The sequence below is a fragment of the Gossypium raimondii genome, chromosome 4, assembly GCF_025698545.1.
Source record: "Gossypium raimondii isolate GPD5lz chromosome 4, ASM2569854v1, whole genome shotgun sequence".
NCBI classification, from domain to species: Eukaryota; Viridiplantae; Streptophyta; class Magnoliopsida; order Malvales; family Malvaceae; genus Gossypium; species Gossypium raimondii.
The window spans coordinates 48,565,334-48,587,282 of record NC_068568.1 but is presented as its reverse complement, the minus strand read 5'-3'; the positions used below and the strand labels follow the sequence as shown (position 1 = coordinate 48,587,282).

The following is a 21,949-nucleotide window of genomic DNA, read 5'->3' as shown; positions in this document are numbered from 1 at the left end:
TTGATTTTGACGTTGGTGTTATCATGTATATTAGATCAAAAAGTTGATACCTAAACTTTTTTTGGACTTAATTTGTCACATCCAAAAAATCTAGAATAATCGGGTTTGTGAAAATCGAAAGTGGTCACACCCCGATTGATAAGGTTATCTTTGAGCATTTATAAATTGAGAGTTTGAAATGGATACCGAAATTAGGATTATAAATAATTAATTAATGTATTAAAATAATATAATCATGTATTATTATATTAATTAATTTAAAAAGAAACTTGATTATGAGATTTAATTTGAAAATAATGTGTTTTAATTGGTTAGGATCTAATTGGAAAAAGGGTAAAATGAATTAAAATATTAATAATGAGACTTGACTATGAGTATTAATTATTATATATAAGCTAAAATAAGAATGTGTTAAAACTATAAACTTAAATAAGTTAATAAGAAAAAAATTGAGTAAATGTGTAAGTTAATAAAGAATATGTAAGTTGAGCTCAAAATAAATAAATATAATTGAGTGTCTAACATAAATAAGAAATGTGCAATAGCCTAATGGTTAAGGCATCACCTCCCTTAGGTGACCAAGGTTTGAGTCTCTTCTTCCTTTTAATTTTAATTTCAAATTTCGGCAAAATATTAGGAAAATTACAAGTGTAGCCTTTAGGCTTCATAAGCCTTAGGAGTTGACCCAATTCTTTCCTTACTAGAATTCATATCTTGTATTCCTTCAAAATTCCAATAGAATTAGAATTCTACCATCTTTTTATCTTATTTTCCTAATTAGAATTTCAATTTGCCCATTTTCAAATCCTAATAGAATTTGCCCTTCATCCTTCTATTTATTCTCTTTTTATTTTCTTTCTCTTTTATTTACACCATATTTTCATTCTAATTGTTGATAATTATTTTACTTTCTCGAATCAAATACTCCTTCATACAATCATTCTCTCTATCAATTTCGTAATTATCTTCAAATAACATCCTTAATCATTGCTAAGAAATGGTAAGTACATCTTGTTTCAAAGAATAAATATTGAATTTACATGATACTCATATACGAAGCTAATTCTTCATTCAATCTAATCAATCTTTTATGATTCTTGCCAAATCTTTCAAAAAATCTTGATAAATCTTAGAAAACAAACTTTAACCCGAGTGAAATTGTCGTTTGAAGGACCAGCTTTAGGTACACTGGACTAGATTTGAGCGCGAAGAACGTCGTTTGAGATTTCGGTGACAGGTATGTGTTCTTTTACAAGCGAATTAGAGCAAATCATGCCTCAGAATAGGGCCACACGGCTAGCCACACGTCCATGTGCCCTGGAAACCCTAGTGTAGTTTGTGAACCACACGACCTGGACCCTTCCACACAGCCTACCACACGGTTGTGTCTTCCCTGTAGGCTGATTTTGCAAATTTCACACAGCCACAATTTGTCACGCGACCGTGTAACCCTTTTATTTATTCAATTTAGCCCTTGAATGATTTTCGAACTATTTTTAGTGTTTTATTTTATTCACTTAAGCCCCTTATAATATGATTAATGCTAGAATTCATGATCTATTTGACTAAATTAATATTATATATATTTACATGAATTGTGAATAATAATATGTCTATTGTATTTGTATTTGTCATTGTATGTACAGTGTGTCTTATGTTATCGTTAAACCGGACACTTATTAAGCATGACTTTTTGCTACTGAGTTGATCTATTATAAGCATATTATTTTCTACTAAATTGAACTGTTATAATCATATTGAATGCTACCGTATTGTTCTGTTAAAAGCATAATTAAATGTTACCTTATTGATCCATTTTGAGCTTGTCATATTGGATTGCATGGGGGTGAAATGATATGTACGGAGGACAAGTGGCAGTTTAATCTGCAAACAGTGTGGTTCAATCACGAACCAAGTGGCAGTAACTGCAAATATGTGGTTCAATCACGAACCGAGTGGTAGTTTGTTTAATCTGTAAATATGTTGTGCACTCACAAAAAAATGGCAGTAACTGCAAATACGTGGTTCAATCATGAACCAAGTCGCAGTTTGTTTAATCTGCAAATATGTTGTGCACTTGCAGTAACTGCAAACAATATGGTTCAATCATGAACCAAGTGGCAGTTTGTTTAATCTGAAAATATGTTGTGCACCCACAACAAGTGGCTGTAACTACAAATCAGCAGTGGTTTATCCACAACCCGGAGCGATATGGTAGATGAGTTTTGGGGAACTCATAAGTGAGGTGTGTAGAAAAGCTGGGTAGGACATTCTTTTATTATATCGAAATTGTATTGCCCATCATAAGCATGTGCATATAAAACTGTGATTTTTGAAATAGTACAGTGAAGTGATATGAAAAACCGCTAATCTAAAGTACTTTACGATGGTGATTATTCTCAGAATTGTTAATTCATGTGTTTTGTCTTATGTTTTGTTCTGATTTTATTATGATCGAACTCACACTAAGCTTTATGATCACCCTTTTTTTATTTCTATCTCTATAGATAACCCATTAGGTTATGACGCGGACACGAAACTCGAAGGGATTCGACTTGGTTTTGTTTTTATTAAGTATTTTAGATTTACCATTTGATACTTTTGTTATTCAGAGACTGTAATATTTTAATTTCAATTTGTGGCATTTAGGAATTGGGTTTAAAAATCATGCATGACTTTTGATTTAATTTTAGGATCTTGAAATATGGTTTTAATTATTTATACATATAATCGATTAAATCTAAATTGAATATCACTTTTCATTGCTAGATTGTAGATAAATTTTGATTAATAGATAAATGGAAAATTAACTAAGTTTTCTTAAAAGTAGTTATCGTTATTTAGGAAAGTTAAATTAAATCGTTTTTGATAACTTGTGAGTGAGTTTTTCTAAAATAGACAAAAATTTTCTTCCAAAATAAATAAATGTTTTAAATTATCTGTTTTATAAATCTCGATTGCTACTAGGTCATCCTGATGGTCAATGTAATCAACTAGATTCGAGCCTAACGTCTAGGCCAAGTTGGGGAGGTTACATAATTGGTATCTAAACTTGAAGATTGTAAGCCAAGTTGGTACTTTTTCTTAGTACTTGACTAACATTTTAGATTTTGAGTTGACAGTCAATAGAATGTTGGCACGTGTCATAAAAATAATATTTTCTGGAAAATAAAAAATTAAAAAATTATTTTTCATACAAAATAAACTTGGACAAACGATTGTCCAATTTCATTCGAACCTGGACAATATCTTGTTCAGGTTCATTATGAATTTTTAGAAATTTTATATTTTTATAATTTCAAAAATAGCAAAAAATTTTAAAAATAAACTCTTGATTTTTATAAAATTTTAGTTTTTTTAATTTTAAGTTTTCATAATTTTTATTGAATTTTATTATTTTTATTGATTTTACGTACACAATGAACCTGGACAAAGAGTTATCCAAATTTAAATGACTCAAGACAATCATTTGTCTAGGTTCATTCTGAACGTGTATTTCTCTAGTAATTTTATATTTTAATAATTCAAAAATAATAATATGAAATATTTTTAAAATAAATTTCATATTTAAAATAAATTTAATTTTATTATTTAAGTAATAAATCATTTTAAAATATATTTTGTATTCCAAATTTTAAATAAAATAATGATTATAAATCATTTTAAAATACAATTTTATTATGTAAGTAATAAATTTAAAATTAAATTTCAGATCTTAAATTTGTTATAAATAATTTAAGTAATAAATTAGAATTTATTTTATAACATGAAATTTAAATTTTTAAAATATTTTGATATATTTTTTTAAATTTATAGTATATATAATTACTAGAGAAATACAAGTTCAGTATGAACCTAGCCAAAATGACCCCGAATTCGTTTGTATCTAGACAACTAGTTGTCCATATTCATTGTAAACTTGAAATAAAAAATAAAATCCTAAAATTCAAGAAAAATTCTAAAAATAGAAAAAAAATTATTAAGTACAATATTTTATTTTTAAAAAACTATTTTTCTTTTTAAATTATAAAAAATATAAAATTACTAAAAATAAAAATGAAATTGGATAAATTGTTATTTTAATTAAAATATAAAATCCAAGTGGATTAGGCATGCAAAATAAAAATAAATTTCCTTTTATTTTTATTTTTATGACGATTGTCTATATTCGATTGGCTATCATTCCAGATTCTACCAATGTTAGTTAAGTATAAATAAAAGTACTTCTTAGCTTATAGTTTTCAAATTTAAGTACAAAGTAGATTAAAAAATTAATTACTAAGTAGATACAAATTACCAAATTTAGATACTTTTTAAATAAATCTAACTTAAATAAAATTGATATTTGTATTAATGGAAATTTTAAAACACAACATCCTGGCCCTTAATTTTTTTTAAATGATTTTAAGTCTAGATTTTTAATTGGTCTATGCTTTATATTTGATTAGGTTGGCTATGGTTTATAAATTTATACCCACTAAGATGTTGGAGGAAGCATATTCTTCACTGGTTGCTAAGAGTTTGAGGGCATTAAATTTACAAATTAAATGGCAGGAATCTTTGACAAATTTGTCCAAGGCATCAATTCTTCAAGATTTTATATATATATTGCCTATTAAGATGGTGTAAATGTGGATCCAAAGCATGTCTTTTTAGTTGATATTGTCAATCATGTAGGGTTAGACTTTGCTAGAAAAATTGAATGAATGCTATGCCACTTCTTCATGGCATAATCCCTATTTAGATTTGAGTAGCTTACAAGTAATAAGTAGTTAGGTCAACAAAATATGTTAATAATAGAAACTGTGCTTTATTAATTCTTTTTTTCTCTCTGTATATTGTTGCTTGATTTATGTAAGAAAGACAAAATTAAGGGAAAAATATTATAATGGAGAATAGTAGATTTGTAGCCAGAGGAGGTTTGATTAAATTAGTTTTAAATGATCTAATGATTTATTTGGTTTTTTAGTTTTATAAAAAATTATTTTAGTTTTTATTTAATTTTTCGTCTCTTTTAGTCCTTAAATTTGTATTGTTAGTCAAATTACCTAAAATAGATGGAAAAGTTAATGCTGTTAACTTTGCTGACGTGTAATTCATGTTAACAATTTTTTTAAAATTTAAAAAATTAATTACTTGTTGGCGTGGTGTACAAGTGGCAATCCACGTAAGAGTGATTTATCTTGTTCATTGTTTGGAACTTATTTTAAAAGATAGAGAGTACTTATTTTGTTTATTGTTAGGAACGTATTTTAGTGCACAATTGTTGTTCAGTCTGTAACTAAGCTTTTAAAGAGGAAAGTTTTAGAGCTAAGAGTGATTTAATTAATGCATAGGAGTGAGGTTGCAACTTGGTGAGTGAGTTGAACTTAAATCATCTCATGCACTGCAGGTTGATAGTGGTCTAATGAATTACTCTCACAGTTAGGCCTCGCAAACATAGGAAGTTTTCAAATTCTTATGTTAATCTTATATTTTTGCTCTATTAGCTAGTAAGGCTAGTTGCAATTCGACGTACAATTGGAAGGAAAATTCAATTAACTAAGTGAAGATATTGTTATTAATTTGCTGAAGACATGGAAGGTACATCAATCTCGAGACCCTTTATGTTGGATGGCACAAATTATGCCTATTTGTAGGCAAAGATAAGGTCGTTCATTTAGTCCATTGATGAGAAAGCTCGGTGATTTATTTTGACTGGTTGGGAGTCATTACTAACTAATATGAGTGGTGGGAAGACTTCAAAACCTAAAGCCACTAGGATTTGTGATAACAAGCTGGCTAATTCAAACTCTAAAGCCCTCAATGTGACCTTCAATGGTGTTGACCCTGAGAGTTCCACTGTACCTTAAAGTGAGTTACTACTAGAGAATATTGGATCATCTTTAAAACTGCTTATGAAGGAACCAATACTATCAAGTGGTCCAAGCTCTAGATGTTGACAAAAAAGTTTCAGACCTTGAATTTTGGAGGATGAATCTTTATCTAAGTTTTATGTAGAATCATGTGATATGACAAATCAAGCATTTGCTCTTAGTGAAAAATATCCAAATGCTAAACTAATCAAAATAGTTCTTAGGTATCTACTTGAATGATTCATAAATCAAAGTAACTTCTATAGAGGAGGAAAAAGATATAGATTCAATGAGAATTGATGAATTCATTGGTTCGTTGCAAACATTCAAGATGAATCTTTAAGAGACAAGAAAGAGGAAAGCACCACAAGTAGCTTTCGTAGCTACAACTGAGTATGAAAATAGCATGGAAGACCTACAAGAGCAATTAACCCTTTGGCCGCCACCAAACGTGCGAACGTTTGACTAGAAATTACTACACGAAATATATATGAAATTAACAAACGGTGTCCGCAAGTATACGGATCAAAGTGTAATATAGTATTTGTACTAACCAAAAAATTTTGCATGGGTGCTAGTTGAGGCGATTATTGAAATTTTGAAAACAGAGTCACAATTTTATTTTATTTTATTATTTAAAAAATAAAAAAGGAGTCGTCACTTATCCTTTTTTCTAGGTGTGATCGGACACCTATTAAATTCTCTTTTTTGAAGAAAAATTAATTTCAAAATTTTTCTAAAAAAGAGTCAATTTTAGGTCCACGTCAAAATCCAGATAAAATTAGGGTTCGGGAGTCGGTTACGCAAGAGAAAGGTATTAGCACCCTCGCGACACCCAAAATTGGTATCTTGTTAAGCACGTGTTGTCTTAATTTTCAAAAATACGAGTTCAATTTAATATTTAATTATGATCCGATTGAAACACAAAAATTTTGATAAACTACATATTATTATATATCCATTTAAATATAATTTGATAATTTACAAAAAATAAACATTTTATTTTAAAACACGAGAATTTTTGAAAAACACGAAAATTTTTGAAACACAAAATTTTGATAAATTATATATTATTATATATCCATTTAAATATAATTTGATAATTTACAAAATAAAAATTTTATTTTAAAACACAAGAATTTTTAAAAACACAAAAAATTTTGAAACACAAAATTTTGATAAATTATATATTATTATATATCCATTTAAATATAATTTGATAATTTACAAAAAAATAAACATTTTATTTTAAAACACAAGAATTTTTGAAATACGAGAATTTTTGAAAACACGATTTTTTTTTGAAACACGAAAATTTTGATAAATTACATAATATTATATATCCATTTAAATATAATTTGATAATTTAGAAAAAATTAAACATTTTATTTTAAAACACGAGAATTTTTGAAACACGAGAATTTTTGAAACATGAAATTTTTAAAACACGAAAAATTTGATAAATTACATATTATTATATCTCCGTTTAAATATAATTTGATAATTTTAAAAAATAAACATTTTATTTTAAAGCACTAAAATTTTTAATTTTTAATTTTTAAAAGGGCATATCGTATTTAACACGAACCGATGATATTCACCCAACATAGTGATGAAATCAACGACTTAGTGTCAAATTGATTCGTTGCCTTATTTATTAAAATCATTTAAATTAAAAAATTAAATTAAATTAAAAATATAAATACAAAATAAAATAAAAAATGCGTAAAAACAATACTGGTAACATTCAAAAAGAAATGTCATCAAAATACACGAATTAAATTAAAAGTGGATAAAAAATAAATTACTGAAAAGCCCGAAAATACGAGCTTAATTGAACGGGTTACACGACTCGAAATTTTCTTTCTTTCTTTCTTCTCCTTTTTTTTCTGGCCTGCTGTTGCAGGCGCTGGGCCTCGGCTGGCTGCTGGCCTGCTGCCTGGGCCTGGACTGCTGGGCGAGTAGGCCTGCTGCTGGACAGGATTGGGCCGCGCTGTGGACTGCTGGGCCGCTGGCTGCTACTGCTGGAACGGGCCTAGCTGCTGCTGGCCTGCTTCTTTTATTTATTTATTTCTTTTTTTTGGGCTTCGGGGATGCTGGGGCTTTTTTATTGGGCTGCACTGCTGCTGGGGTTCAAGGTATTCGGCTGAAGGTTCAAGGTAAAAAAAATAATCAAAATTATGTGAGAATTACATAAAAAGAAGAAGAAGCTGAAATGCCATTAAATAATTGGAAAGATACAATAGATAATGTGGTAGAAAAAATCCATAAAATAATTTATTATATATCAAACACTAATATTTGAAAAAAAGAAATTGAAGTATCATAAATTTAGGGTATGCCCGCTTACAAGGCAATTGACAGTGAAATGCGTATACATTTTTTTTCCTCTGTCGAAGTAGCATTTGTTATTATTAGTACATAAAATTACAAGTTTCAAATTGCAGCATTTCAAACAGACAAATTGTAATTCATCATAGTAGCAATGGAAGAATTGAGAAAAGAAAGAGTGATTTGTTTATTCAGTTTTTAGGTTGGAGTCGCAGGGTAAATGCTTGCAAGGCAACAAGAACTTGTTTCATTTTCTCCTTGGATGCCTCATCAATAAGGTTGCCATCGCTATCGAACTTTGCAGGAGGCTCAAACTCGTTCAAGTAAAACTCAGGCTTATTGATGAAATGAAGATCAAGGAAAACCCCAACTTGGCGAAGATGATAGTGTGATCGCGCACCACCAAAGCCTCCTCCGGCGCTTACAATGGCAGCCGCTTTATCTGCCCATACATTGGGTGATAGTGAACCCCAGTCAAGTGCATTCTTCAGAGGTCCTGGAATGGTGCATATAATGAGGTAACATGAAATGCACTGTTTTGATATTTAAAAGGAATCCAAAAATGAGACATCCTAATAAACTGTCTACAATTTCCAAAGTACAAAATTTACTGGAAATGATTGTATAAAATAGAGATATTATCTCTGGAAATGTTGATGCAGGATTGAACTATTGGAAAAGTATCTTTTCTCCAAATTCATAATCACGTGAACATCAAAGAAAGTGTTCCATAGAAATAGATTAAAATTGAAAGGAGAAAAGCATTGGGGGAAGGGAATGACGATACCAGTAAGGGAATAGTTGTATTCAGGGGAAGCAAAAAGGATGCTATCAGACTGTAAAATCTTCTGCCTGAAAGCCTCAACCGCAGGGGGTAACTTGCCATCAACTACCAAATCTGTGTTGAGCATTGGAAGTGGTGAAATGTCTACGTATTCCATCTCAATCCCATTAATGGACTCTTTGGTAAGCTCCAAAGCTGGAAAAAAAAAAACAAATTAAACAAATCAATATTCCCCAGAATTTCAAAATTCAAAACCCAAACTGACAAAATATATACCAGTTCGAATTAAGCCTCTGTTGTTAGAGGCTTTCCTTAAAGACCCACTAATGGCAGCAACTTTAATCATTGGTTTGGATGCTACAACAGTTTCCATTGCTCTCTAATATCCTACAGTCCTCCCGTCTCCCTCTGGGTAAAGTAATTATGAGAGTGGAAGAGTAAGACTTAGGAAAGGAAATTGATGAAATGGTTTGGGATGATTTCTATATTTGAATATGAATAGTCAGATTTGGACTGCTGGATTAGAATAATCAATAAAGTGGTTTTTGTTCTAGAAGTGAGGAAGTCAATTTAGCTTTCAGCCTGCCAACCGCAATGGGAATTAAGGTGTAAACGAGATGTAAATGCTCATAAATTATTCAAGTTTGATTTAAAAAAAAATTAAATTTGATTCGGTAACTATCGAGTTGAACTCGAGCAACTCAAGCTATCGGTCGAGTTAAATTTGAAATTAGTAATATTTGACTCGAACGGCTTGTGAGCTTTATCGAGTTTTACATATTTTTATATTATTAAATTACATTATTGCCTTCAATACATATTCTTAACCCTAAGTTTATTTTTGAGTTGAACTCGAATACAAAATTGATGAACAAGCTTAATCGAGCTTGAGTTTAAAAATAGAAGACAATGTCAAAGATCGGAAAAGAAAAAGTTGCAATTTAAATTTTGGTTCATAGATTGATGTAACTTGAGAAAGTCATATGGCATCAATTTTAATAGTCTAATGACTTAAATGAAAACTTTTAAATAATTCAATGATCAAATTATAGTTTTATTTAATTAAATGATGAAAACAAAAATTTATTTACCGAGTCGATTAAAATAGGGTATTTGATCTTTTATCAATTTATGTAATCGAACAAACTAAATTATCCGATTTAATATAAGTATTTTATATAACTAAATGATTTTATTTTTCTGAAAAGAAATCTAAATAAAATATAATTCATTGAATTTTTACTAGCAGAATTTTTAAAAGAAATTGGTGTATGATGTATTTTGATTACAAACCAATATATCTAAGCGACCAATATATTTTTAGGATATGTACTTCTTAAATGTATTCAAATATTATGTTGAATAATATATATATTCAAATATGTATCAAATGCAAGCATAAATAATAGTTTATAATATAAAGTAGCGAAAAAGATTGAACATAAATACCTCCAGTCATTACTTCAATTAAATGCCGAAATTTAAATGTTATTATTATTGAGCGCGTCAAACTGCTAACGAGGTCGTCAAATTTAGCCATACAAAAAATAGAAAATCGTCAAAATCTTTTAAAGTACTCGAAAACCTCATTAAATGGAATATATAGTTTTTTTCCTCTGTCGAAGTAGCATTTGTTATTATTAGTACATAAGATTACAAGTTTCAAATTGCAGCATTTCAAAGAAAAACAAACTCCCAAAATTACAGGAAATTGTAATTCATCACAATAACAATGGAAGAATTGAGAAAAGAAAGAGTGATTTGTTTACTCAGGTTTTAGGTTGGAGTCGCAGGGTAAATGCTTGCAAGGCAATAAGAACTTGTTCCATTTTCTCCTTGGATGTCTCATCAATAAGGTTGCCATCGCTATCGAACTTTGTCGGAGGCTAAAACGCGTTCAAGTAAAACTCGGGCTTATTGATGAAATGGAGATCAAGGAAAACCCCCTCTTGGCGAAGATGATAGTGTGATCATGCACCACCAAAGCCTCCTCCGACGCTTACGATTAGGAACTGCCCTCTGAATTTCTAGATTGAAGAAAAAAAGTAGAGTAAGAAAACTCAAGGTTTCTGGGTAATCATGGAATCTGGGTCTTAAGGGTTGAACACATTTAATTTAACCGGTACATGGTTGCCATGCTTAACTACCAGGATGAAGGAGGCTCTAGCGTTCGAAGAAGCTAACCTAATGAGGCAAGAAAACAATGTGAGTTTTTACACTACAACCCTGAAATGCTAATTATGTTGAAAGTCAACATAGGTCTATGAGTATCTGCCATTTTAGTTTAGTAGGCACGATCCACGATGTTTCATTCATAAAATGCATGTAATGCATGTAAGGGAATCATTGTCGGGATTAGACAAAGTTAGGAAGGGAAAATGGGTGATTATGTTAGATATCGTCATACAGTGATTTTATGTGCACCCGTGATGAGCGAAGCTTTAGGCCTTGCGACAGGGACACTGCAGTGTTCGAGCACCAAGGTTAGGAACAGTGAAATAGAGGAATTGAAGGAATGCAACAGGAAAAGTGAATACGAAAGACCATGGTTAGGTCATGGGTCTGATCGGAGGTTATACGCCAGAAATGAGTAAGACCATAATTGAAAGATGTTATGCCATCATGATAAAAATGAGTAAGACTATAGCTGAAAGACGCTATGACATCCTTTGTGTATTCCACCGAGACACTAAACACATAGTAGTCCATCAGGATACTAAACACATGGTAGTCCATCGAGACATCAAACACAAGGTAGTCAACTGGGACTGTAACATGGGAAGTCTGCTAAGGTGTAAGGACATGAGGACTGTAATTGGAAATCCTACGAATCATGAAGAAAGTCAATGGTGAAAATAGAGTTTGCGGGTGATTGGATTCATAAGTCACATTAAGAAATGAGTCAGCGTGTTAAGAGAAGTGGACCACCAAAACAGTAAGAAATTTTAAGGTTATGTACCAACCCCAATTAAGGCAAAAAGGGAGAGAGGCCCTTTAAATAAAAAGGTACTCATAATATACGCATATGCTAGCCTGTTAGGGAAGCTATGGATTCCATGCAAAGTAAATAGGCATGGTTGAGTATGCACTAGTACGTTGTTGTGAACATATGTTAATATTATGGAAAAAGGTAAGCCGAAGAGTTGAATGGGTTGAATCAAGTTCTCTTGAGAAGAAGTATATGCCTAAGGCCGACTGGCCAGTAAAGTGCACCAAAAGATAAGGGAAGCGGAGGTCAGATCTAGCCAATGAGAAAGGCAAGGATTTCGTTGAGCTTCTAAAGTAGGAACTGCATGTGTTAAGAAACCTTCTTTGAGGATATTTTGACAGATCAAGGGTCCCGACATTTCCAATAAGCCCTAGCACTCCAAGGCGGTGAGGACATTGAACTCTAAGAAAGGCCACAGATATAGAAATCACTTGGGCAATTGCCAAGCGTCGACCACCATTATTATTGAATATGGTTATTAGAGAGATAAATTTTGTACTGAACGTCTCACCCATTTTATAAAATTTTATATGTGGAATTCACTAAGTTCCCTTGAACTTATCAGATTTTTCTTTGAATGTAGGTTAATTAAAAAGAATTTGTAACAGCCCGATTTTCAGTAGTGTCAGAAACAGTGGTTCGAGACCATCAAATCCGACGAATAAGTTCATAAATTGTATTATTTAGTATTTATCAGACAAACATGATTTTAGAAAGAATTTTGAATTAGTAATTTATGTTTCAGAATAAACTATTAGGTTTGAGTGAAAAAAACCTAGGTCAAGTGGTTTAGAAAACAAGGTATCTAAACCTCAATTTTATAATTCGAGCCATAAATATTTTTATAAATATTTACGGAGTGTCATTTAGGTAGTATTAAAGTTTCGTTAGAAAATCTTAACGTTTTGATATTTAATTAATTAAAAAGAACTAAATTGAAAAAGGTGCAAAACTTGCTAATTAAAAAAATAGTGATTAAATAGCCTAAATGGTAAATAAGGGAGGACTAAAAGGGAAAATTGACACACAAGGGATGGCTGAGGCGGCATAAGCAGAAGAGAAAACAAAAACATGTGATTTAAGGGCAAAATTGGAAATGAAATAAAATTAAAATAGCCAAATGAGATTTTTAATAGTTTCTAGACCATTTCTTCTCGGATTTTCTATCCAAAAACACCATTGAAGAGCTCTTAAAGTTGGTTTTCATATTTTAGGTTCATGTGAGTTTAATTTTTGCCTTTCTCTTGTAAGTTTTGTGCTTTTAAAACTTTTACAATTAGGTCTAACTAGCTATTTCATTAGTTTTTTATTTTATTGGAAATTTTGAAAGTTATCATTGATGAATATTGGATTTTTTTTTGATGAAATGACATGGGTTTAGAGCTTTAATTTTATTGTATGATGATTTTACATAGTGATTTTGTTAGATATTGATTTTAGGACCTAATTATGAAAAGGATAAATATTAGGGTTTGGTATTAAATTTCTATTTATGAAGGGCTGTATGACAGCCTAGAATTTTTAGATAGCTTATCAATTGAGAAAAATTAGCTCATTTGATAGACTAATTAGTTAAGGGACTAAATTGTAAAAGTTGTAAAAGTTAGGGCGATTGTGTAAATTCAAAAAAGTGTGGGGTATTAATTGTGAAGTGAATTGGAACTGAAATATATACTAATGAATAAGTAATTTTATATTTTAGATCAAAAGCCCGTAGACACTCGTGAAAAAAGAAAATTAGCATAATAGTCCATGAACTTCTGCAAATCTTACAATTTAACCCAGGTAAGTTTGCACGGTTAAATTTTAATATTTCTATTAAATTGATGAATAGTATTATATATTTATTCTATTGTTGAAAATAAAATATTGTTAAATTTATAAATTTGAATTGAATATTCGGGGTAAATGGAACGCGGGATTTGAGTACATTCATTATGTGGCAAATTGACGACATTCGAGGAAAGTGATAACAAATTACCCAAGTAAATCGAGGTTCGGAATTTGTTGCGAACCTTCATGTTTACTTTCCATTTAGCTCTCACGGGCTTCTGTTCAACTCTAATGAGTTTTTATTCAGCTCTACTGAGCTTCTATTTAACCCTTAAGCGTTTTTGTTTAGCTCTCATGAGCTTCTGTTCAGCCTTCGGGCTTCTGAAAATGATGTACTCTTATCTGTAAGCCGTTCTCCAATTTGGTAAGATTTGGTAAGTGACTTATATAATTGAAATTGAAAGAATTGTTGTTTATTATTGGTTTTGATTTGAAATAAGTGTATTCATCATTTGAAGTTTTGATTGGTAGGAAGTTTACATTGAATGATTTTATTTAATTGACCTGTTATAGTAGGTTCGGTAAGATTTACGTTTAACCCATCAAACTTACTAAGCTTTATTAAGCTTACTTGTGTTGTTTAATGCCTTTGTAGATTATCGTGAGGTCGGGAGACTGGGTCAACACATCAAGTCACATTATCCAGCTTATTCTGGTAGCTTTTAAAACGTACACTATTGTTTATATGGCATGTATAGGGTTGGAATGGTTTTGAGTAAAGTTGGTTTGTGTAAATATTATGAATTACATTTTGTTTATATTTCCAATCAACTTATATATGTATGAGTAGTCATCATCATGCTTGATATGTTAAGTGTGGTTAATTTATGGATAATTTATAGGCATGTTGGTGAATGAGTTGGTATAGTATGCTAGATATAAGTAATCAAATATGTAAATTGATTAATATGGTAAATTAGAATGCTAGATGCATGTGATAATATGACATTTTTAGAGCTAGGAATTGGTTGTATTGATAGTCTTGTTGTGGCCTACGAGTGTTAAACTTAAAGCATCTAGGTTGAAATCAAATATGGGTGAGAAATGTGGCCTTAAAATGGCCTATTTTCATCTGCACGGGCAGAAACACAGGCGTGTGTCTCAGCCGTGTGTGACACACGGCCTAGCACATTGGCATGTGGTCTGTCTGTGTGTCCCCTGCATCCTTAAAATTGAGAAACAGAATGTTCAGGTATTTCCATACGACCTAGCACACGCGCGTGTAGATTGGCCGTGTGACCCCTACACTTTAATTTCATAAGTTAGTACTCTTACACGGCCTAGCACACAGGCGTGTGGCTTGGCCGTGTGACCCAAGTCAGAGAGTTACACGGGTACGGACATAGTCTGGGACACGACCGTGTGCCTCTATTTCGAATGCCTACACGACCCAAGACACGGGTGTTTCTCTTGACTGTGTGATCCACATGGCCTAGCCACACGGGCTTGTGTCCCCTGCACCTAAGAAAAATTTTGAAATTTTGCAAAAAATTCTCTGAGTTTTTGGTTTAGTCCTGATTCATTTTTAACGTGTATTTTGGGCTCTGAGGGCTCATATAAGGGACAATATGAGTGATTATGATTAGTTTCTAATATGTATGTTAAATAATATGAAATGTTTGTATTTGATATGAAAAGTCTAGTAATGCTCCATACTGGTCCGGCGACGGATTAGGGTTAGGGTTGTTACAGATGCAGTAAGCGAGAGGGACCAATCTAGACTCTACAAAGTGCTAGGTGAACGTGGCAACTTTGCATGTGTATAAATGGCCACTCGTAGAGGCTTTGCCTCAAGGTTCAAGTCGCTTACAAGTATTTTTGAGCCTCTATCCAAAATTTGTAACCGATCGCAGGAATCACTGATTTAAAGTTTTATTTCTAGTAAAAAATGAGTTGTAAATTTAGTTATACTTTAGAACCTACGTTGTTTAAATATGTAATTGAACCCGAAACAAAAAGTGGTGGTAAGACATCCTGATTTATGTAGTATCCAAAACCCAGACTTGACAATCAGGTTGAGTAGAGGGTGTTACATAATTGATTTTTCATCTTACTCCGGACCGATGTACCAACCGACTCTCGATCTGTCCAATCCAGCAACTTCGATTTCAACAGCATTGGCGCTCAACACAAGCACTCTCAAAGTATTTTTCATATATTTTTATGATATGTATATCCTCCATATATCCAAATATATTTCACATATAAATATTTTAAAAATAATAATAATTGAAGTAACATGCATTTAGATGTGGCTGCTTAAAAGGTAGTGGACAATCAAATGCGTATAGCTTCTTCCTTTGTCCAAATAGTGTTAGAACTACTTATGGTTCGTGGGGTCATTCTCATGTTTCCCATCCCCCCACTTTTGTTTCCCACTACTTTGTTTATGTGGTAGTGGGTGCATGTGTGATAGTGGGATTGGTGGTTTTTTATGGGGAATCACCACTACAAATACTAACTAGCTTAAAGGTCCCTAAGCACCAAAAACAAATTTATGAAAATATTTCATCTAGTAAGGTTTCCGAGTGCTTAGAAGATTTTGGCGGTTTTCAATTTTTCGTAAGGCTAAATTTGACGACTTTGTCGATGGTTTGACGTTCTTGACAGTAGTGTAACAACATTTGGATTTGGCATTTGATTTAGACAATAGCTGAAGGTGTTTATGTTCAATCTTTTCTGCTGCACTATAACGTTTGAACCGTTATTTATGCTTACATTTAGTATCAGAGCAAAATTAATCTGCATTCTTCGTGTAATGACCCATTTTCAGTAAATCGGAATAGTGGTTTCGTAACCACAAATCCGAGTTAGAAAGAAAATTTATTTTGATATTGTGATATGGTCTATATTATGATAGGAAGGTTGCATGAAAATTTTGATAATAAAACTTTATTGATTATATGGTAAAATTTATTTAAATAGATTAAATAAAAATACATTTCGGGACTTTGTTCCTAAATCGATTTGTAAATATTTGTTATAAATATTTACTAAGTTAGTTGTGTGTCTAATTATGTTTTGACTAGGAGAATTTGATGCAATTAGAAGTAATTAGGAAAAGGGATTAGATTGAAATAAGTATGAAAGTTTAATTATAAATTAAAGAAAGTTAAAAGGACCAAATAGGCAATTATGCCTTTTCTAAAATTGAGGCGGCATAACAAATGAAATATCTAAGATATTTTTTTAATTTAAGTTATATATATTATATTATGTTATTTAATTAATAAGTAAGTTATTATATTATATTATTATAATATTATATTATTATTATATACATAAAACAAAAGAAAAGAAATGAAAAGAAAGAAACAGAATACAATTCGAAACGGAATAGGGAGAAAGAAAGAAAGAAAAGTAAAGAAGAAAATTAGGGATTTTTAGGTTCAATTTCAAATTGGTAAGTCAAATTAAGTCCCTTTCTTGAAATCTTTGAGTTTTATGATTCTAGATCAAAATATTAGCAAGTATATGTTGAAATTTTGAAAGTTAGTAGAATTTTTTATGTAGTTTATATTGAATTAGTGGATGAATTAGAGGTTGAGTTGATGGAAATTCAAACTAGGATTGGGAAAAGATTAAATTGAGAAATAAGTTATAAGTTTAATGTAAAATTATAAGAAATTGAAATTAAGGTTTATTAGTGAAAATTTGAGAGTTAAGTCAAGTTGTAAGTAGAATTTAAGTAAAAATAATGTATAGATTGTGATAGAAATGGAAATAATTTTAGTTATGAATTAAATTGAAATATTAGCTAAGGTAAGAAATTATGAAATTATTATATCATATATGTTTATTCTTATTAAATCATATAGGAAAGTTATTTGATTGTTTTTTCTAATATATAAATGTTATGTGTTTTATATGAAATTGAAGAAAAGGAAAAGAGAAGGCTAAGGAGTGAAGGAAGATATCATCTCAACATTTTTGTTGTAAGTACTACAAGCTTATTTTTTAAAATTATTTTATTTAAATGCTTATATTATAGTATAGAATTATTTGGGAATAAAATAAAATAAAGTAAAATAAAAGATTATGGAATTATGAAGTTTGTAAAGAAAATTATAGATGGAAAGTATGTAGTGGTATATTGATTGAACATTAAGTAAATATTGTGACAAAAGTGTATATATGTGAAAATGGTGTGATAATTGTGAATTGTGAAATGTGCACTAAATTGTAATGATGGAGAAATGAGAAATCTTTTTCGAAATAATTCTATAAAGTATTTAATTGAATGAGATTCAGTTTTAATGCCCAAGTAGATGGAATTTAGAACTACCAGGATATTAGTGGCATGCCATTAAGGAACTTTAGTGCGCTCTCTGATTATTAGCACATTGGTGCTCTCTGACTACTAGCACGTTGGTGCTCTCTGATTATTAGCACGTCAGTGCTCTCTGTTTAGCACATCTGTGCTCTCTGTATAGCACTTTAGTGCTCTCTGTTCATTAGTGCATATCAATGCACCTCTGTATTTGTTCCGTATATCCGGTGTGTTCTATAAAATCTACTTTGGGCTAAGATTATGATTTGTGGAAAAGCGAATCATTAAAATGCTAAGGTAAGTTTTATGAAGCTTATACGTACGTAAATACGTAATAACAGAATGAGTTTGACATATTTTGTTTAGATTTATTTATTTGTTTATTCTTGTAGTGCTTACTAAGCCTTCACCGGCTTAACGCGTTTAATTTTAACCCGTAGGTACAATTTGAGTCGAAGAGGTAAAGTCAGGAAAGAAGATTCCTCATCTCATCACATCTTCAAGAGCTTCAGAAGTAGGTACCATATTTTGAATTAAAATGGCATGTACATAGACAGTCAGTTATGCTTCCATGTGTTAGGAATTAAAATGTAAACTCTTGGACTTCTATCTATTTTTAGGTATTTTACGTATTTTGATATATATATATATATATATATATAAAATGAATTAATAAAACTATATGTATGTTTGCAAATATGGTTGGTAAGTTATAATGCTATGTATAAATGTTTTGTTTAAACAATATCTAGCCATAATCGTTTTGGCACCAAATGTAATAGTCTTATACCGGGTCTGTATGGTTAGATCAGGTATAGGGTTGTTACACTTCGATTTTAAAAGTTTCTGATTTCTCAAAATAACAATATCATGTTTCTTTGAATTATTTTTAAACATTTTTGAGAATTTTTTTGCAAATTTCTTTTGCAAAATCCTTGGATTTTATTAAATTGAAATTTCTAAAATTAATTATGTTATGAATAATATAGTGAAAAATTTTACAAATTTGTTGTTTGAATATTTTGTATGTGTCTAAAGTAAATGGTTGTATGTGAATTATCTAGTTATTAGTTTCGTAATTTTTTAGGTGCATAAAAGCTGTTAGACTTATTGCATAAGGTATTTAGCAATAAAATTTATAATATATGTCTAAGGATCCAAATAATTTTATTTAATTAGAAAATTAGCCATAAAAACTTTAATTAAATGAAATTATTTATTGTAGTAATGATGTCATAAAGTTTATAGACATTAGATGTTGCATAATGGCTTAGCAACAATCTTGAATAAAATTTAAGGATTAATATCTAGCTAAGTGATTTTCATAATTTTATTTAGTAATTAAAAGACTAGCCACAACATCATTAGTTAAATAAAATTATTAAATTTAAAAATCACATACGGAAAGCATAAGTATTAAATCTCATTGCATAATTAATTAAGATAAAATTATTAAATGACTTTTCATATTTACTCACAGGAATTATGAAAATAAATTTAATTATTTTTATCAAAAGAATAGTAAACAATTCTACCATAAAATGGATCAAATTGAATTAAAAATTTAGCCCACAAGTAATTTTTATATCACTAGATTCATTATTGACATAATTTGCATTAGTAAACTATGATTTATTTTTGCCTCAAATTTTCGTTAAGCATATAGGTTCATTTATTTTGCATTTTTACAACCTGTGACTATGTCTGATAATATAGTAGATATCTCTGAATTAACTAGTAAGAACTTTAATATTTGGAAGGAGAGTATTCTTCTCCAATTGGGATGCTTGGATATTGACTATGCCATAAGGAAATCTAAGCCATATATTACTGAAACCAGCATTCAGGTTGATCTTGCTCGGCATGAAAAATGAGAGTGATCTAATCGCTTAAGTATCATGTTCATAATGAGTAAGGTTATTGTTGATGTTCATAGCTCAATTGGGCATTATGAGAATGTCCAAAAATTATTAACGGCTATTGAAAAACAATTCAAAACTTCTCAAAAGTCATTATTCAGCACCCTGATCATGAAGTTCACATCAATGAAACTCACAACCGTGAAAGGTGTGCGTGATCACATGAACAAGATGAGAGATTTAGCAGTTTAATTCAAAGCACTTGCGGTTGAAATGTCTGAATCTTTCCTTGTGCATTTTATATTGAACACTCTTCCACCTCAGTATGGGTCATTTAAGATCTAATATAACATACATAAGTATAAGTGGTCTATCAATGAGCTTTTGACCATGTGTGATCAGGAAGAGGCTAAACTCATACTAGAGACTAGAGAGAGTGCATTGACGGTTACTCAAGGAAAGAAGATGATTCAAGTTAAGCAAAAGGGGAAGGCTAAAATGCAACCCCAAGCTAACATAAAGAAAGAGACCAAGTGTTTCTTTTGTAAAAAGCAGGGACACTTAAAGAAGGATTGTGTCAAGTTCAAGAGTTGGATTGAAAAGAAAGGTAAATCAATCTCACTTGTTTGCTTGAAGTTGAATATGGTTGATGTGAATTATAACACATGGTGGATTGATTCTAGTTCTACAATGCATATCTCAAATTCCTTACAGGGATTAAGAAATCTAGAGGAACCAGTGGGAGCTATGCGACACATCTATTCAGGAAATAAGATGGAGTTGTATGTGGAAACAATTGGAACATGTGACTTAGTACTTAAGAGTGGCTTTGTTTTAATTTTAGAAAAGACTTTTTGTATTTCCAGTTTTTCTAGAAATTTAGTTTTTATTTCATGACTTACACCCTTTGGGTATTGTTTTAGTTTTTCAAGCACTAGTTTCGGTTTATTTTATAAATCTAAACTTGTTGGAAATTATGTTTTATCTAATGGTCTTTATTCTCTTAATTTTCAAAATAATGTCACTTATAATGTTATGCACGTTCAAAATGGTATTAAACATTGTGTTATAAATGAATATTCCTCTATTTTATGGCACAGGAGATTAGGATACATCTCCATTGAAAGGATTAAGAGATTAGTAAATGGTGGGGAACTTAGTACTTTAGGTTTTACTAATTTCAATACTTGTATAAACTGCATTAAGGGCAAGCAAACTAACAAGTCAAAGAAAGGTTCCAAGAGGAGTTTGACCATATTGAAAATCATCCATTCTGATATATGTTGCCCAGATATAGATGTGCAATGTCAAAAATACTTCAGCACTTTTGTAGAAGATTACTCATGATACATGTATCTCTACATGCTTCATCACAAAAGCGAAGCATTATAAGCCTTTAAAGTTTTCAATGTTAAAGTAGAGAAACAATGCAGTAAGCAAATCAATATTGTGAGAACTGATAGATGTGGTAAGTATTATGGTAGATACAATAAGGATAGACAAACACCTGGTCTATTTGCAAAGTTTCTTCAAGATAACGATGTAGTTGGCCAATACACCATGTTAAGCTCACCTGATAAGAATGGTGTTGCAGAAAGAAGAAACTAAACTTTAATATATATGGTGCGAATTATGCTTAGTAGTTTTAAGTTGCCTAACTCCTTATAGGTTAAAGCTCCCAAAATGGTTGTGTATATATTAAAATGAGTTCCAACCAAGGCTAACCCAAAGACACCTTTAAGTTGTTCAAAGGTTGGAAATCGATTTTGCGACATATACGAGTATGAGATGCCCATCTAAAGTAAGAGTTTATAACCCATAAGAAAAGAAACTAGACCTAAGGACCATTAGTGAGTATTTCATTAGATATGCCGAAAGGTTCAAAGGATACAGATTCTACTGTCCATCTCATAGCACTAAAATTATGGAATCGAGAAATGCAAAATTTCTTAAGAATTACTCAATTAGTGGGAGCGATCTATATCAGGACACAATTCCCGTGAGTCAACTTTTTACTTCAAGTGAGAG

General features: G+C 30.7%; 1 protein-coding gene and 1 long non-coding RNA gene across 2 annotated transcripts; one reads left to right on the top strand and one right to left on the bottom strand.

The window, feature by feature from the left end:
• Positions 1 to 8,105: 8,105 nt before the first annotated feature.
• Positions 8,106 to 9,452, bottom strand: LOC128031954 (NADPH:quinone oxidoreductase-like). The gene is made up of 3 exons (XM_052629789.1): positions 9,247 to 9,452; positions 8,974 to 9,165; positions 8,106 to 8,682 (listed from the first exon to the last, which is right to left on the bottom strand). Exons 1-3 carry the CDS (start codon positions 9,341 to 9,343, stop codon positions 8,378 to 8,380), a joined length of 594 nt encoding a protein of 197 aa, XP_052485749.1. The 5' UTR covers positions 9,344 to 9,452; the 3' UTR covers positions 8,106 to 8,377.
• Positions 9,453 to 17,671: 8,219 nt separating this feature from the next.
• LOC128040521 (uncharacterized) lies at positions 17,672 to 20,847 on the top strand. The gene is made up of 4 exons (XR_008195057.1): positions 17,672 to 17,727; positions 18,503 to 18,580; positions 20,324 to 20,528; positions 20,636 to 20,847. It is a non-coding gene; the product is annotated as an uncharacterized LOC128040521 (long non-coding RNA).
• The last annotated feature ends 1,102 nt before the right edge of the window (positions 20,848 to 21,949 follow it).